The sequence below is a fragment of the Electrophorus electricus genome, chromosome 21 (assembly GCF_013358815.1).
Source record: "Electrophorus electricus isolate fEleEle1 chromosome 21, fEleEle1.pri, whole genome shotgun sequence".
Lineage (NCBI taxonomy): Eukaryota > Metazoa > Chordata > Actinopteri > Gymnotiformes > Gymnotidae > Electrophorus > Electrophorus electricus.
This window is the reverse complement of record NC_049555.1, coordinates 209,371-227,447: the sequence shown is the minus strand read 5'-3', so window position 1 is coordinate 227,447 and position 18,077 is coordinate 209,371. Positions and strand designations below refer to the sequence as shown.

The window sequence follows — 18,077 nt, the reverse complement described above, 5'->3', positions numbered from 1 at the left end:
TAATGGGTCCAGTGAAAAGAGAGGAAAAAGCTAAAATAGATACTACAGTATATGATGACAGAAATGTTCTTTATGAACCTACTGAACATACTGTATGATTGAAATAATCTTTAACGGCTTTTAGTGCCTCCTCGTTATGCAGGCATATCAGCAGTCCTCGGTCTTCATGAAAGAGGCAGTCCACGACAAACACATTAGACATGTGCTGGACACAGAATCTGCTGTCTGGAGCAATGTAATATTGATCAAAGGTGTGGTGGAGCACAACCAGAACAACTGGTATTGTCACTGTAGGTGAGAGAGACAGCAGAGAGTTATATTTAGATATTACAATAAAACTGAGATATTTCAGATAATAAAGTGGAAATGGCTAATCTATTTATAGTTGTAATATTAAGTTTGTATTAAAATCAGAACATATTTATGTGTGTTAGTAAAATAAAATAAATACAATTTTAACTAGAGTAAAAATCATGTTTTTAAGTTACTAAAAGTAATCAGGGCATGTCTTTGAATGTCACTCATACTGGGAATTCTTTGTAGAGCAGCTTCAATATCTGTCCCAGCCCGAGACACTATAGAGACAAAGGCAATGATAAATTCACTCTCTTCCTCTGAGTTCACTTCTTGTAGCTGAAGCCGTGTTTTGAGTCGCTCCACAAACTTTATATGGGACTGTGAGTTTTCCCCGAATACCCTGATGTGGAATTTCCTCTTCTCTGAAACTTGTGATACAGAAGCAGACAATTACAATCTGAGGAAGGAGTTAATATAATAATAATAACAATAAGAAGAACAAGAAACTTTATTTGTATAGCCCATTCTTACAAGTGCTATACATATAAACACAGTTAACAAAGTGCTTTACTGAGATTAGAATACATAAGATTATTTCATCCTTAGATCCATCACCTAAAGAAGGCATTTGCCAAAACTAAATGAACAAGCGGTGAATAATTAAAAGAGACATTAAAGCTTTTATTTACATGCAATATGATGTTTGATCTTTTATCTTGACAGTCCAATTTCAGACTTTACACCAAATAATAATTTTTACAGTAGTAGTATTATTTATTATAGTACTAATTGCAATATTCACTGTTTTAGCTTTACCGCAAACCTTTGTATTGTGGATCCAGGCAGGGTTTTGTTGTCAAGTTGAATTCATATCATGACAAATAAGTAAATAAGGTACCTGGTGCCAAACCAATCAAACCAAGCAAATATCTTAAAAGTTTGATATATCCACAATTCCTGGACTCATCCTTTTGGTGGGACCTCTGGGGAAAATGACAAAAGCAGTGAGACACAACCAAAGAAGAGAGGAGAGCAGGAATCATGTTACACAACACCCATGCATGGGTCCAGAACTGTAAAAACTGTTACATGTATGTATGCTGTGTAATATGATTCCTGGTTACACAACATGAATAAAGTATTATAAAAAACAGTATTTCAGCCCAGCAAGGTAGTAAAAGTGCAGCTACATTGAAAACTAAGGTTGAAGCAGAACAGCTTAATTAAAGAGTTAGAGTTAGTTTAATTAAAGGGGGAAGGTTGATTTAATTACAGGGTTCATTTAATTAAAGTGTTAGGATTAGTTTAATAAAAGGGTTAATTTAATTAAACGTTTAGAGTTAGTTTAATTAAAGGGTTAGAGAATGTTCTTATGAGTATGTTCTTATCATAATGTTCTTATTAGAATGTTCTTTTGACAATGTTCTTATGGGAATGTTCTTATAAGAATGTTCTTATTAGGCATTACTTTCACTATTCATTGTTTATTATTTACATGTCATTTGATAGGGGCAATGTAATAGTTCCTGTACAGAGGATTAAACATATGTACTGGAGACTGCACTGGGTCCTTAGGTTTTTACATAATGGAAATATGCAGTTTTCAGTAACATAAAACCACTAAGCCTACACTACAGATATGAAATATACACAAACCACACTGCACATATGGCACAGTAATGTACACTAATTTAGAGTACAATTCAAATTTTTTTGCATCTGAATTTAGCTTGGTCAAAGTTAGCTTTATCAGCTAGCTACAGAAAAACTAATGTCAATGTTAACTGATTTCCCCCTCCAAATCACTGCATTACTTGTGTCATATAAAGCGACAGGCCAAACATTACTCTAGAAATAGCAGAGAGCATGTTTATTTTATCAACAATGACCAAGCTGATGGTTATTTAGTGTTAATACTGTAACTACTAGCTTCTATGTTCTGTCAGCCTGGTAGGCTAGCTATGCTAACAAGTCAACTGTCCCAACTTTGACTCACACCATGGTCAGCAGACCTCCTGGACACACTAGGATGCTCTGTGAGCTACGCTGGGTTAACAAATGTTACAAATCAAAGTAAACAAAAGAAATAATTCTAGTGGATGTTATGTTATTGAAGTGTATCTTCCCATAGTTAAGACTAGACTTTCAGCACTTAGTTATTTAGCATTATATTTAATAATTATTATCCGCTCCACTCACCAATGTCATGCTTTATTTTCTCCTCTTATTCTTTCTGCTTTTTTCACTTCCAGAAGGATACCGCCTCTTCATTTTCTACATTAGCTTTTGATGTTGACAACTTATTACTATCAATAAAAAAAAATCATTATTAAATGCTGCAAGAAATGGGACAGAATGGAGTCAGGTGGGGCCGCCTTGGGACATACAGGTTTCACACTGTCATTGGAAACTTTGCACATTGCCACTGCTGTAGTTTAAAGTGTGCCAGGCCTCGGCCTTGCCTGGGGCCCCAAGTAGTTGCCTGCAATGCCTGGTAGTAAACAGCACCTCTGGTGGTTGGGACCACACTTACGGAGGCAGCATGGAGTAATGCTAACAATGCAAACCAAAGGGGTGCCTTCTCTGTGATATAGAACTACTGAGGCTGCAGCTGTTGTGCATTTGCAATGCAAACCTTTTGTTTCCTGGCTGTGAGGGAATATATGCTGTAGTCACAGTAACTCAATCTCGCTCTCTAAATATAGCACTCTGTTGTTGTTGTTATTGTTAGTATAATTTCTTTATAAATACTAAATCGTGTGTATAAGTGTAAAATAATATTATCAAGAAATTATGAATTATTAATTATCAGTAGAAATTGCGCATGTGATTGTCGATTCTTAAAATATGCATATTTTATATCTGTGTGTATTTTAGTATTTTAATAGCCCTTAAAAGCTTAAACTATGTATATTTTATGTCTGTATATATTTTAGTATTTTTTGTGTATCACTTATTGAGTATTGTATTTTATTATATTTTATTGGGTTGTGTGTTGCCTTGTTCTAGAAAAGTTCACCCTTGTATGTTGCCATGCCCTCCGTGATGGCACGCACCTGCATGAGGTTTAACGTTGAGTGTTTGTCTGTCTATTTAATCCCCCCATCAGTGCGTGCCTCATTGTTGGTCATTGTTAGTGTAGGTGTATGTTAGCGGTACCCATCTTCCATGTTTACATAGTCTGTGTTAATGTTCACGTTGTCTAAAACTGTTTATGTGTGTTCATGTTCACTGTTCTTTTGTGTGAGTGCCCCCGTTGTCATTTGTGTTTCATGTCAATAAATGTTCCACAGCATCAAGGGAGTGTGTGCGTCGTGCTCCACATCCTGCTGCACTCGGGCGAACGTTACAACATGCTTTATTCATATTTTCAGGCTTATTACAAGTATGCAGAAATACTCACATGGAACATAGTTGTTATTTTACAATGATCGATACCTAGCTAAATACTGGGAGTAGGAATTCACCTTTTGCATCCTACTCTAAACAAAAACATTCTGCACTAAATAACGATAAAATGCGTATCTCTCAGTTCTCTATTCTTCAGACAGCATAATCTGATGTCACTCTTGTAGAAATGTCAGAAACCAAGACGAATCCATCTCACTGAAATGAATGACAGAGGGATTATTATAGGCAACATAAAAAATGCTCTAGATGGCCAAAGGTATGTGGATACCTGACCAACGGAGGTTGTTAGACATCCCATTGCAAAATCATTCATTTAAATGGGGAGTTTAAATCCCAAATGTAGCTACAACAGCCTTCGCTCTTAAAGATTTTAGAATTTGTCTCTAGGAGTTTGTCTCTGTGCCCATTTAGTCAAAAAAGTCATTATTGCTATTGTGGTGTCCAGTGTCGATCAGAGAAGGATGCCCTCCCCCTTTGAGTCTTGGTTCCTCACAAGGTTTTTTCCTCATGCTCTAGTGAGTTTTTCCTTGCCACTGTTGCCTTTGGTTTGCTCAAGGGGGGCTTGAACTCGAACATGTGTAAAGCTTCTTTGTGACAATGGCTGTTGTAAATGGCTTTGCACACAGGGGCACATCCATGGACCAGAAAAGGGCCTTCCCTAAACTGTTTCCACAAATTTGAAAGTCTAAAATATCTTTGTGTGCTGTAGAATTAACATTACTCTTCACCGAAACTAGCCCAAACCCTGAAAAATTATCCTATCTTCATTAACTTTACTGTTGGTACCATTCTCCTTGACTCTGCTAAACCCAGATCAAACTGCCAGACACCGAATCACTAGAAAACATGTTTCCAGTGGTGGAGCACTTTACACCACTCCAGCCATTGTTTGGCATTGCACACTGTCATCTTAGGCTTGTGTACAGTTGCCTGACCATGAAGCTCACATTTCTTGTGATGATTTTACTTTCAGTGGCAGTTTGGAACTTTGAAGTGAGTGCCACATATAAATGCCACATGCTACTGCTGTGTGATTTGAGTGGTCTATTTTTGCCTGATTTCACAGTAACAGCACTTACAGTTCACTTGGGCAAATCTAGAAAGGCACATTTCATGAACTGATGTGTGGCAAAGGTGTGACTAAGACGATTACATGTATAACATGAGTGAGCTCTTCAGTTTGACTCAGTCTATTACTACTGTTTAACATCAGTGAGCTCTTCTGTAAGACCTAGTCTATTACTACTGTTTGTTATTTGCATGGCTATGTGCTTGATTTTATATACCTGTCAGCAGCTGTTGTAGCAGAAAGACCTGGATTCAGTCATTAAGAAACATGTCCACATACTTTTGGACTGATAGTGTAGCTGATACTTTTTACATGAATTATGAATAACTGAATAAAGAGTGGTGAGCTACAGCAGTATAACCATTTCTCCCCATTTGGGGAAGGGAGGTTATATCATTAACAATTCAGTTATTTTCCTCAAGTGAATCATATAAGCTGAGGTATAGACTTTTGAAAGAAGCAAGAGCTTACATCAAAAATGGCTGATGAAAATACTTTTGGAACTCTTAGAGGCTATGGAACTGACTGGGTTATTGGAATATTGCTCATTAAATATCAGACCCATCTATATTAGTTCATTTAATACTTTTTTAACATTTACTGTAACATGATTCGTTACAGTACCATTTCTTGGGGTACTATAGTGCAACTGGTCTTCTGGTCTTTCCTTTCATACAAACACATTATGCCATATATTATCATTTGAATTCAACGGTCAACAGAGGGAGCTAACCTTTATCCAGTGCCCAGAAATACCATGCCAGCCATCTAGGTCTCACATCTAGGTCTCACAGATACTCCACTGCGGCTTGCAGCGCGTTGGTGTTCAAGAGAGACTGCAGCAACCCCTGATCTTCATGATAGAGGCAGTCCACAGCAAACACCTTATTCCTTTTAACAGAGTGCCTGCTGTCAGGAGCAATGAAATATGGATCAAACGTGTGGTGGAGCACCACTAAAACCACAGACCGGGTCTCTGGGTGGGAGAGCAAAAATAACAGTAGAGCAGAATTTAAATTATCAAATGAGATGGCTGAGGATTATTGTTTCTTATTCCTTTTACATATTACCTGGTATAAGGTGCAAAGCGGCATCAATGTCAGCTCTAGCTCGAGACACAATAGGGACAAATGCAATAATGACATCACTCTCATCTTCAGTGAAGATCTCTTTTGGTTTAGGATGGATATTGATATGTTTCATGAAGTCTTTGTTGCAGTTCATAACTTTTCCAGTGACTTTCATGTGGAATCTAATCGCTTCATACCCAAAAACTAAAACACAACAGAAAAGGTCTGTTCATGTGTGATCATCTGTGTTTTGGGGTAGTGGAAGAAACTGATATTATAGGCACTGTACATTATCATTTCAGCTCCAAAGCCTATAGGTAGCACTCACCTCTGTCCAATATGCATAAAACTTTCCTCTTGAGAAATTGCACTACATACAATGAAACCTGTTGGCAAGAAAGTGGAGAGCTAAGCTTAATGATATGCTGCTATCATGACAAATGACCTGTCAAATATGTTTACAAATATGTTTAAAAATAAACAGATACATGAAAAGGTGAGAATAAACTTTCTTTTTGCTGAATGCTGAAAATATATATTGGCTCTTATCAATTTACTGTGAAAGTTCACAGTAAAATTGTACCAGATCTAAAGTCAGTGTAGAACTTGTTAGGGCTAAAGTTATATGTATGCTCAATGTCTTTGTGACCAAAAAAACTCCATCAATATAAATTATCCTGTGATGCAGATACAAATGAAAACTGACAGTGTAACTGATGGTATTGTCTGCTTTGTAATAAAAATCATTACACACCTTGAAGAAGAACATCGCTATAAAAATAAAAATTCAAGAACAAATAAAATGTCAAGAACAAATAATACACTGTCAAACTGTTAGTGTTTTAATCTATTTGTCCAGATTCACAGCTGGTAGCAAGAGCTTACATTTACCATAAGAGAACTTCAGGAGACGTTTTTTGGGGAGAATATAATAGTTGTTAAGTGCTGTTGTCCTTCATGCAGCAACCTTCAGTCCTTATATCAGCATATGATAACAACATATCTTAAAACCCAATAGAGAATCCTGTCATATACCATTAAAGAACTCTGTCAAAGTACAAAAGGTCCAAGCACCCAGACTTTTAACCATTGCACAAGCTTTTACTTTTACTTTCAACATTAGAATTTTGAATAACGACATTGTTCATCGCAGCATTTTTGTAGCATTTTTAAACCTTGCATTAACATGTGTTACATATCCGGATTGTATCCGGATTTCACTTTTCAATAAAATGCGTCCGCAGTGTGACTAGATGTGATCCGAACTTAATTCTTGCGTTAAAAGGACACAACCAATTCCGTTTACTTCAATGCAACCTATTAGAAACACGGTTTCACATGGACTATTGCAAGAGTCTTATGCTATATCAAATGTGGGCAGAACCCGTCTGCAACAGGCGACGAAGCGTTTGCAGTACCTATAATATCAATTTTATATGTACTGCAAACGCGAAGGCGGCTTTGTTTGCTAGGAAAGAAAGGATGTGTTTACACCTGGCTTTATGTGAACGGATAAACAAAAATACATGTTAATGCAGGGTGTAGAAGGCAATTTGTTTCATCAAACTAAATATTATAGTAGAGTGAATAATCTATTGAAAAAAGCGCTGAACACGCCTAATTAGGCTACGTGGTTTAAAACTGTAACAGACTAAAACGTGCTGTGTGCCCTTCCAGGATAAACTGTATTACATCCAATTATGTCGAAATAATACATGCACTCTACAGACCTGGAAAACTCGACCTCGTCTCTAGGTTAGTGGACCAGTCGCGGACCATTTTACTTTTGCGCCGTTTTACTTTTTACCATTTTACTTTTGCGCCGATATTGCTACTTTCAAACTGAAACCATCTGTGTACCTGTGCCTATTAAGACCAATGTTCACTAGTCGGCGCACTTTTTAATATTGTTTTAACGTCTGTCTGGGATGTCTATTTCATTACGCTATAACTGTTCTGATATTTTTCTTTTATTACTAGACCCCTGTGTGTAGCTGGGGATTCTGAGTAAAAATTCGGGTCAAGGATAAAAACTTTCATTTTTCACATCAAGAAATCCTGTAATTTGCTTCCATCTGCTGTTGAGGCAAAATATTGCATTTGGTGTATTTATATTGGTTTACAGTTTCTGCACTGATGGTATTTCTGTTTCATCAGTACTGTTCGTTATATCGTTGGTGTCATATTTATACCTAGTTTACGCCTCTCATACAGCTGTGAACATATGAACAGATCATCAATCCAATACGAATTATTTAAATCGGATCCTGACGCAACAATGAAAGGTTAAAGTTGACCTGTTTGCACATGCGTGTTAGCGCCGGTCTTTTTAGCTTCTAGCGCCCCTCAGAAGGTCTTTCGCGCAGCTTGACCATGACGAACGTTGCTGATACCAAATTATACGACATTCTCGGTGTGTCCCCGTCTGCTTCTGAAAATGAACTGAAAAAGGTAACGACATACCTGTACCATTGGGATTATTGTTCTATAAATGTCGAGTTCGTCTCTTTTTGTATTAGTCAGGAAGAGTGATTAGCGTTGTGCTAGCTGGGTATCAAATGTGGCCTAGTTGCGCTCGTGAAGTGCACGCGCATCGGTTTAACTAGAAAACTGGGAGTGTTTAAGATATATAAATTTAACTTTAGACAGGTAAATAGTTTACTAGATAGATAAGCATGTATGTTAGTTGGTCCGCTGTTAGTAAATAATCTTTAGTGAATTGGCTAACTTTGGTGATAGCTAACCTATCTTGTGTTTTGTCTTTAGCTAGCTAAGCTACATTAGCTGTCGTAGTTGAATAGGCCGGGAATGTTTTTTCAGATTTTCATTTTCGTTTCATGTTCTCTACGTTTGTGGTAGAATTAAAAGCTATAGTTAGCTAAGTATATACGTTGTTTAGATAATAAGACCTACTCGTTAAGACACAGCGAGAAATGCGAGCTTTTAAACACGCATACTAGCTAAACGACGTCGTGTGAAACGTGATGTGATCTAGGCTAACTGGGTAATGCGCCGTTTTAAGCTTTGCAGTTAGCTTCCTGGCTAACAAAGTTGGTCTACATGAAACTTCGCATGAAGTCGAACAGGGTAATGGTAATTTATTATCATTAACTTTAGCAGTGTTGTCACCCGTGTGGGTTGTCGTTTATAAGAACTCGATTTTCTAATTTCCTAACAACAAATGCTAGCTTTTTGAAACCTTACCGACATGACGGCACGTTTATTTACAGTTAGCTAGCTGTTTGTCTAGCTAACATGTTTGTTGTCCAGGTAATAATCACAGGTTAAACGATCAAATGAAAACCTATAACTTGGCTGACTAGCTAAGTAGACGATATTGTAGGCTAGCTGAGTAACTTGCATAATAAATCAAGAACCTTTTTGATGATTGGAATTCATGGCCCTAAAATTGTATTCCCTGCGTGTTTATAACTGAAGGTTTGTTTGCCGTATATACCAATGGTATTTCTGTTAGTATTTTCAGTTTTTCGCCCTTTGAAACTTTTCAGGCCTACCGGAAATTGGCAAAAGAATACCACCCTGACAAGAACCCCAATGCTGGAGATAAGGTAAGCAGTATTGTTTTTCTTTTCTTTGGGAAACTGGCCATAATAAAAGGAGAGAAATTTGTATGAGAGACAATGTAATGGGAAGCCGAGAACAATGAATGTCAGCGCTCAGAAGTTGCCTTTGTTTGAAGTGCTAGCAGAGAGTTTTGGACACTAAACATTTTGGGGTTTTTTTATGGCAATGCTCGGAATTTCCAATTTTTGTGACCCTATCCAATATCACCACCCAGTCCACCTTTTTCATGCGTTTGGTGAAAAACCTGGGAAGTTGCACAGTGATGCTACATGTGATCTGTCATCCTTTTATCAGACTACACTCTTGTTTTTGTCCATACTTGAGCCAGACCGTTTTATGAAAGTTACAAAAATACAGTCCCAGCAGATTGCCATATTAACTTTGACAGTATTTTAACTGTTACATTTACATGGGATTCAGTCTGTGATCTAACTATAATGTTAAAAAACCCTGTTTTTAAAATTCTCTGTACCCTGTACTTAGTTCAAAGAGATCAGCTTTGCATATGAAGTACTAACTAACCCAGAGAAGAAGGAGCTCTATGACCGCTATGGGGAACAGGGCCTGCGAGAAGGAGGAGGGGGAGGTCCTGGCATGGATGACATCTTCTCCCACATCTTTGGCGGAGGCCTCTTTGGCTTCATGGGTGGACAGGGGCGCAGCCGGAATGGGGGGCGACGGAGAGGAGAGGACATGGTCCACCCTCTAAAGTGAGTTGAGTCTTGATGTTTGGAAGGTGTTGTTACCGAGATGTGATGGAAAGAATCTACGCTTTACTACTTGGAGACCTGTTTAGAAATTTTTTTTTTCTTTCCATAATGAATGTTCTTTTGGTGTATGATTCTTTATTCCCTTTTTGTAGAGTATCTCTTGAAGATCTATATAATGGGAAAACAACTAAATTACAGCTGAGCAAGAATGTTCTGTGTAGCACTTGTAATGGGTAAGTTGGCTCAGATAAGAAATTAAGTTGGTGATTGCAACTGATCTGTTGTGTGTTTTAAACTTTACCAAAGAAGAATCTCAAAAAAGACAGTAATGCTAACCATGTTTAGTAGTTGGTCATTACTGATTGAGAGTAAATGAAGGCTGTGCTTCATTGTGCAGTCAGGGTGGGAAGACTGGGGCAGTGCAGAAGTGTTCGACCTGCAGGGGGCGTGGTATGCGCATCATGATCCGACAGCTGGCTCCTGGAATGGTCCAACAGATGCAGTCTGTCTGCACTGATTGCAATGGTGAAGGTAAGACCCTTAACACATTCCACATGCTGGAGCTGAGGCCCTCCAGCAAAGCTTGTTTGGGTTTTTTTTTTTTTGTTTGTTTGGTTTTTTTTTGTGCTATAGACTTTCACATCTGGTTCAAGCCATTGGCTAAGTCCCAAACTCTGTGTCTAATAAGGTGTTGGAGCAAGGAGAACTGTGCTACACAGGTGTTGTTGACCATAGTTTCCATAGAGTTTTGTTCAAAATGGTTCCCTGTGCATGTATGCATGGACCCTGATAAATGGTGCTACAAAAGAAGGCCTTGTATGTAAAACATGCTTGTGTGTACTGTTTAGGTGAGGTGATAAGTGAGAAAGACCGTTGTAAAAAGTGTGAAGGGAAGAAGGTGGTAAAGGAGGTGAAGATTCTGGAGGTGCACGTGGACAAAGGCATGAGGCATGGACAGAAGATCACTTTTGGCGGGGAGGCGGACCAGGCACCTGGCATGGAGCCTGGAGACATTGTCCTCGTCCTTCAGGAGAAGGAGCATGAGGTAACGAGCATGTCTTTCATTTCTCTTTATTCTACTTCAGGTCAATTGAGTTATGATGCCTCATTTCTAGTACTGAACTAATTGTATGGGGCAGGGGTGCCAGCAGTTTGTTGGCTTGAGATCTTTTTCTGATGGACCAGTCAGTGTGAAAATAAGAAACAACTCTCACATTTTACTTCCAAGGTGACCTTTTTCTTTCACATTTCTCCGAGTTCAGTGGCTACTTTGCTGATCAAGCAGACACATTTTGTGAAAGTGTCTTCCTGTCACTCTGTATGGAAATAGGTTTTCTGTTTGTAATTTCTTTTTGGTCTGAAGGTTTGGAAAATGGAAAATTAGAGTTGGTAAATGCAAAAACTGCTAAATTTGTTACCAGTAGGTGAAAAGATTCTAGGCTCTAGCTAGCTTGATTTAACCGCAATGTCTGGGATGGCACAGTAACTATGGCAACAAGTAATACATTTAAGAGCAGCAGAACAATGGCCATGTTTCCTGTTAGTTATGTGGACCCACCCTCCCACACGCTTGGGACCTGCAAGAGTGCTGAAAATTGAGGTAGGTTTGAATGACACTTTTAAACGTGGTGTATTCTAACATGGAGTTTACAATCGACCTGCATATGATCACTGTTATCCCTTTTCTGTCAAGACCTGGGGCAAAACAGTCGGGTGTATAAACTTTATTTTATTGAATTATTCATGTTTCAGATCTTTCCCATAGCAGTGAAAATATTCACGTAACTTGCAAAATTACGTAATATTTGAAAGTATATTACTTGTTCAAAAAGTTACTGTGCTACTTTGCCTGCGTGTAAGAAGGGGTGGGGTGGTGTGCTTTGTTGAAGCTGTATACCTGGATCAGTGCTGTCAAAAGCTTGTAAATCAACACATCTCAAGTATGTTGAGATTCTTAGGCAGTGATCACCACTTACCAGCGACAAGGTGGATATTGGATTGCAGTAATATACTGGCAGATGCCAGCTGCACCAGAGAGAGAGGGGTCTGTGCTGAGAACAAAGCAGGACACTTTATTGGAAACTTGTCCTGTTAAACATATGCTACTCAAACGAAGGCAGTCCGGATTAGTGGTTTTCAGTTACATTTAAATGGTATGTGTTAAGCACCTCATACAGACAGACCTATTAGCTGATGAGTGATAACCCCAGCATGTTGTGTGGGTTCCTGTGCTCTAGATGCCTCCACCCAGGCTAGACATTTGTGTTGCTAGAGATTGTCCATTCTGCTAATCCCAAACTTCAGCCTCTGTTCCACTGTCACCTTCAGAACAACAGGTTTTTGAAGTCAGGCCATGTTACTGACACGGGGGCAGGTGTTCTACAGAAGCGTCATGTCACCAAGGCAACACTCGTTTGATCAGCTTGCCAGTTGGAAGCACTTTTAGCAAACAGCTTCTTCTATGGCATCTTTTGCCTTTTCCATGCAAAACTGAAGTATTTTACTATTAATACACTACTTTAAATGTAAGGAAGTGTGTGTTTATTAGCTAATTTCAAAAGAATGAGTTTTCATGTAAAATGAAAACTGGAGATATTGTAATGGCAGGAATGAGTTTTTATGGAGTTCCAAACTCTGGTCTGTAGGAAAACTAAAACCATCTCTCACTTGTGCTCTGTCTAGACGTTCAAAAGAGATGGCCATGACTTGCACATGATCCATAAGATTGGCCTGGTTGAAGCACTTTGTGGATTCCAGTTCACCTTGAAACACTTAGATGGTAGGCAGATTGTAGTGAAGTACCCTGCAGGCAAAGTCATCGAGCCAGGTTAGTGGGTGGATCTCCTTTCTCTCTCTAGAGATTGTGTGTGTGTGTAGATATATATCTGTCTCTGTCTATATAATATGGATAGATGATGTGTGGTTATGTGCCTTGCAGGTTCTGTCAGGGTTGTGAGAGGTGAGGGCATGCCACAATACCGTAACCCCTTTGAGAAGGGGGATCTGTTCATCAAATTTGAGGTGCAGTTTCCAGACAACAACTGGATTAGCCCAGAGAAATTAAAGGTAAGGCCCACAAATCATAGTATTTGGTACTGTTTGTAGCAGAGTGGTGGATGGTGCGTTTTTGTAAACGAGCACCCAGCTCATGCTGAAAGCGCTCTGCTCTCTCACGCATCCTACTGTATTCTGTGTTGGGGTTCAGGAGCTGGAGGACCTGCTACCTGTGCGCTCTGATCCTCCTGTTGTCACCGGGGACACAGAGGAAGTCGACCTGCAGGACTTTGATGTCAACCAGAGCTCTGGCGGCAGCCACCGCCGTGAAGCCTATAATGACAGCTCTGACGAGGAGGGTGGGCATCATGGGCCTGGAGTACAGTGTGCCCATCAGTAAGCCTGCTTGTCCCATGTCCCACCAACAAGAAAAAATGGTCCACTTGCACAGCATCAGAGACAAAAAAAAAGTGTTTTGTTTTTTTTTGTTTTTTTTTTGTGTGTCTTCCTGTCTGATGAGGTCTGCCTTAAATGGTGGAAGACTGACTAGTGATCAACTGCTCATTGTGAATGAACATGAGCCCACGTTCCTGTCCCACACATCTTAAGGCCAGGAGCAGTCCCATATCAGAGGGGGAGAAGGTCATTTCTTATACTTTGAGTGTAACTTGCTTTTGTTGTCATCATAGTATTTAGAGTTAATTTAAAGTACACACATGCAGTTTGTGTTGAAATCAATCCTGTTTAAAAGGGGGCAAGTTTAAAAAAAAGTAATAGAATAACATACCTTTGACAGTCACCATAACATTTTTAGGTTTGTATCTGAGTTTGATTTTTACCACTTTTTTGTAGATTTTTCCTTTCCATTTTAATTGGTTAAATAACTAAGCATTGTGTATAAAGTGATTGTCATTTAAGCTTTATCAGCTGCTGTCACACATTAAGTGTGGGTTTATAAACTAGTTGAAATTGAGTTCTGTTGCCTGTATGTCTTCAGCCCAGGTGCATGCTGGGAAAAAGCTTTGGTCAACCATCCAACTTCAAAGTGACATACCTAATGAAAGGGGGAGCAGCCATTAGCATAAATTTTGTGAAAGTTTATGAAGTTGTTAAATAAAAGCTTACATATCTCAAGCATTTTAGCATTTCTTTAGCACTGCATTTGCTATAGGATTACAGATTTTGGATATACATTTCACTTAAACCCCACTATCCCTAACCCCCACCTTTCTTAGATGTACAATATTAGATAAACTGTTGTATGTCAGCACTCAAGTGTGCTTAGTTGAAATCTTATCTGTTCACCAGGATCCAGCGTGAGCAGGTAGGGGTGTTATCCCAGCAGAACCAGTAGTGACAAATGCAGCTGTCCTAATTGGACCAGCTCAAATCCTCACTACCATGGGAGTAGTACTTTTATATTTCCACCCCCTCTGTACTTAACATAGGAAGAGAGAGGCTCCTTACAGGCCCTCGGCTCTTTGAAGTACTTAAGTGCAGTTATGTTACTGAGGAAATGCATACAGTAAGCTACACCTGCTCAGAAATAAGGATGTACTTAACATTTATTAGCAAGTTATATATTTAAAAAAACAAACCATTTTTATTCTTAGTGTCATTAGCCACATCACTGGGTATTCATTCTCACTCTGTTAGACAGGTACTCCATCAGCTCCTGAAACCCAAAAGGTAATCAGAAGTCATCTTATAATTGTGCAGAAGGAACACGCATTCAGCATTGACCATACCAACCTTAATCTTCTGTATTTGGCACAGTGCCATGTCATCCAGAAGTTCAAGTTTGACATCATCTTTGGTCTCCTCCGAAAGAAGCAGGGTCTAACAAACAGAATTGTCATATCGGCCGATGTATTCTAAACAATCTGTGGGGGTTACGGTTACCTCTCCATGGGATGTCATAATTGTGGCTGTAGCAATCCCAGAAAGATCGTCACTAAGCGAGCGATTCGTCACACTGAAACACATCGCACAAGTAACCTGAAATAAGACTTAATCATACAACAAAATATGCAGCCAAGATAGCATACCTCATTTTAATACCGAGTGGATGTGCTTGATCGCTGAGTTTAACACGACCGTGAGGTCTTTTTGCAGAGGTAGTTGAGGCACCTCTGTCAAGAAAAATTTAAATTTACTAAAGAGATGAGCATTAATAAGGGTGTAGGCACCACCCTTAACAGGCCACTTCAAATCCATAGCCAAGGCCATTAATCAGAAGAAAAACAGCCCGCACATGGCTTTGTCCGTACCTGAGGCTTCCAGTGCTGTTACTAGGGTGCATTTTTATCTTGGTTCGTCTCTGTAAACAATATTGAGCACTTCAGCATGTGTGGAATGCAAGTGTGTATATATATATATATATATATATATATATATATATATATATATATATATATATATATATATATATACACATATATATATACATACATACATACATACACACACATACATACACTACCTTGGAGGTTTCTTCTGTCTTGATCTGACCCATCAAGGGCTCTTGCACTGCTGTATTACTTGCTTTCCCTGAGTGGGAGTGAGCACAATGAGACGTCTCCTGCAAGACTTTAACATATGGTTTGCCCATGTTCAAGCTCAGGCGGTTCACCTTTTTTACTGGGCTTCCTGCTAAGTGGCTTGCTGATCTCTGGAGACGCAGACTACGACAAAAGACATTTCAGTGAAACATTTGCAGTTGCTTCAAATAACGCGAGATGGCAGTATCATACGTAAACTAACCGCGATTGCCATCGTGACCTCCCCGACAGAGGTTTCGGCGGCTGAAAGAAGGGAAACGTCACTTAATAGGGAAAAAAAGAAAGAAAAAAAACCCACACATTCAGTAACGACTAGCAGCTATGGCGAACCTACCGGTCATCAGATCTTTAATCAGCGTGGTATGGAGCGACTGAGGCAGTTTCATCATTTCTATTTTGAACGCTCGGTCAAGGGTCGTCAGTACCTTGTCCAGTTTAGCCTCCATTTCGTTTACTCTTTCCTGTGCTACAGATACAGCAAAAAATAAGCCACTCCCCAGTCGATTATGCATGCAAACTCATTAAATGGTTTAAAAAAAAAAAAAATCCCACCTTCTTTCTCAAACTGCTGTATGAATAGCTCTTTCCTTTTCTTAAGCTTATCACCTGAGTAGCAGTCGTTCTCGTTAGAGTTGCGACTCACTTTCCGAGTTTTGCGCGCAGCCATAGTGTGTTCCAGCCACCCCGAGCGCCTCCTTTTAGGGCCGCATGGTCGTGATCGCCAGCAGCTGCGTACACAATTATCTTAACAATTATCTTAACGGGCAGCAAAGCGTATCATGTATCCACGATCAGGAGCATAGTGGTGGACGCTATATCCTTAATAGTTTATGCTCCTGTTATGTCCTTCTGTATCATATGTTACTTCGGAAGGATCTGATTTAATCACATACCCGCCCTGCGCTTATGAACAGCGTACTGGACATGAACACCTAAACTCGCCAGAAGAATAAAAAGCAATCACGGAATCAAGTGCACGTTGTAAAATGAAGTCACCCGCCATGGCTTTCAAACGGAGCTCGATGCGGCTGGAGGCGAAGTTACTACACCCGTGTCTCTGTCTTTGGATTATTTAGCCTGGGTAACTGATACGTCCTTAAATATGGCACCATGCGATCGGGCTTGGAGATGGCAGAGAAGACCGGTTAGACATGAGAGCCAACCAGGGAGAGAAGGACGCAGAGTAATGTGTACGAATTCATCACGTTAGGGGTAGTGCTGTCGCCTAAGGGTTACCTGCCAAATGCACTATAGACAGTCGGCCTTTTAGGGCACATTCCACCCCACAGGGAGGGAAACCTTCCGTTCAATGGGAACTTCAAACTGGCAGGGACAATCTATGGTCCCTAATCACGCGAGGAGCCCCCAGGAAACTGCAGCTGATTAAGTCCTCGCACACCTGCACCATCATCATCAGGACATAGCTTGTGCGACTTAACGCAGTGCCGCGCACAGCTGGTGCGGTTATTTTGTTTTATTTTTTGTCAGACTTGCGTCACGAGGACATGCATCGTTATAGTCTGAGCGCGAGGCGGCTGCCGGTCAGGTGCCATAAACTGCAGGAGCCGAGGGACTGCTTGATGTCAGGTTAGTCCGGATTAGCTAGAATATCCAAACATATCTAAAAATGGTAATTAAATACAGCACACAGGCTATCAAATACTTATTATTAAAAGATTGATCAAATATTTTATTTCGCACATGTGAAATAAGTTTATATTCTTCAAAGAAATGTTCTACATTTGTATGAATTCCGCGAGATCTGGCAGATAAAACTGTCCGGCTTGTTGGCTCTCTGCTCACTCCGGCCCGACTGCAGCACATTGCGCTCACTGACCAACAAGACCAAGTTCAGCTCACCTCCAGCAACACTATAATGCCTGACGGGTGGTTGTTGTGTCTTTTGACAGCTGGGCACTGCGCAGGAATATAAGACTTCGTGGTATGGATTATGCTTCATTAACATGGCTCCGTAGTGCTTGACTGCTATGGTTTGTTGTGTATCACAATGTTTAGAAAGAAAAATGTATAAATGGCCTATTGGGCTGTGGAACAAATCACAATGACAGATGTACACAAGAACGTTAAATTGCCTTAAATTGGTGTGATTCAGTTTTATTAAAAGTAATGAAATGGCAATAAAAACTAATTATCCCTATTGGACTTTTGTTAATTTGCTATTTACAGATGTGAAAAAAAGCTAATGAAACTGAACTGTCACACCAAAAACAGCAGTGGATAAAAGGCAACATTCAATTCAGTAAAATCAGAAATTCTTGGTAAATACTTATAAACCCCTCATAACTATACCCACTCTACTACAGTGGCGTGTTTATGAACTCTCATAACTATACCCACTCTACTACAGTGGTGTGTTTAT

General features: G+C 39.5%; 2 protein-coding genes across 10 annotated transcripts; one reads left to right on the top strand and one right to left on the bottom strand.

The window, feature by feature from the left end:
• Positions 1-8,158: 8,158 nt before the first annotated feature.
• dnaja2a (DnaJ heat shock protein family (Hsp40) member A2a) lies at positions 8,159-14,270 on the top strand. Its single transcript, XM_027028309.2, has 10 exons — positions 8,159-8,298; positions 9,357-9,416; positions 9,916-10,142; positions 10,295-10,375; positions 10,540-10,673; positions 10,991-11,187; positions 12,825-12,969; positions 13,081-13,208; positions 13,348-13,532; positions 13,657-14,270. Exons 1-10 carry the CDS (start codon positions 8,221-8,223, stop codon positions 13,742-13,744), a joined length of 1,323 nt encoding a protein of 440 aa, XP_026884110.1. The 5' UTR covers positions 8,159-8,220; the 3' UTR covers positions 13,745-14,270.
• Positions 14,271-14,683: 413 nt separating this feature from the next.
• On the bottom strand, positions 14,684-16,423 carry cdca9 (cell division cycle associated 9). Of its 9 annotated transcripts, none has more exons than XM_027028301.2 (10): positions 16,250-16,423; positions 16,032-16,163; positions 15,900-15,940; positions 15,769-15,820; positions 15,616-15,686; positions 15,407-15,456; positions 15,185-15,268; positions 15,039-15,111; positions 14,889-14,975; positions 14,684-14,811 (listed from the first exon to the last, which is right to left on the bottom strand). In XM_027028301.2, the coding sequence occupies exons 1-10, from the start codon at positions 16,362-16,364 to the stop codon at positions 14,764-14,766; spliced, it is 753 nt and encodes a 250-aa protein (XP_026884102.1). In that variant the 5' UTR covers positions 16,365-16,423; the 3' UTR covers positions 14,684-14,763. The 9 variants fall into 9 exon arrangements, with proteins under 9 accessions (XP_026884102.1, XP_026884104.1, XP_026884109.1 ...); XM_027028303.2 differs by having other exon boundaries at positions 15,619-15,686; XM_027028308.2 differs by lacking the exon at positions 15,039-15,111 and having other exon boundaries at positions 14,733-14,811.
• Between the last annotated feature and the right edge of the window lie 1,654 nt (positions 16,424-18,077).

Bases quoted from the DNA above. Each gene is read 5' to 3' on its own strand.
- cdca9 (XM_027028299.2), bottom strand. From the start codon at position 16,364: ATGGCTGCGCGCAAAACTCGGAAAGTGAGTCGCAACTCTAACGAGAAC. The intron at 15,457-15,615 runs GTGTATGTATGT...TATTGTTTACAG, and splicing joins CAGAAGAAACCTCCAAGGTA to AGACGAACCAAGATAAAAAT. The intron at 14,976-15,038 runs GTAACCGTAACC...TCTGTTTGTTAG, and splicing joins TTATGACATCCCATGGAGAG to ACCCTGCTTCTTTCGGAGGA.
- dnaja2a (XM_027028309.2), top strand. From the start codon at position 8,221: ATGACGAACGTTGCTGATACCAAATTATACGACATTCTCGGTGTGTCC. The intron at 8,299-9,356 runs GTAACGACATAC...GAAACTTTTCAG, and splicing joins CTGAAAATGAACTGAAAAAG to GCCTACCGGAAATTGGCAAA. The intron at 9,417-9,915 runs GTAAGCAGTATT...CCCTGTACTTAG, and splicing joins ACCCCAATGCTGGAGATAAG to TTCAAAGAGATCAGCTTTGC.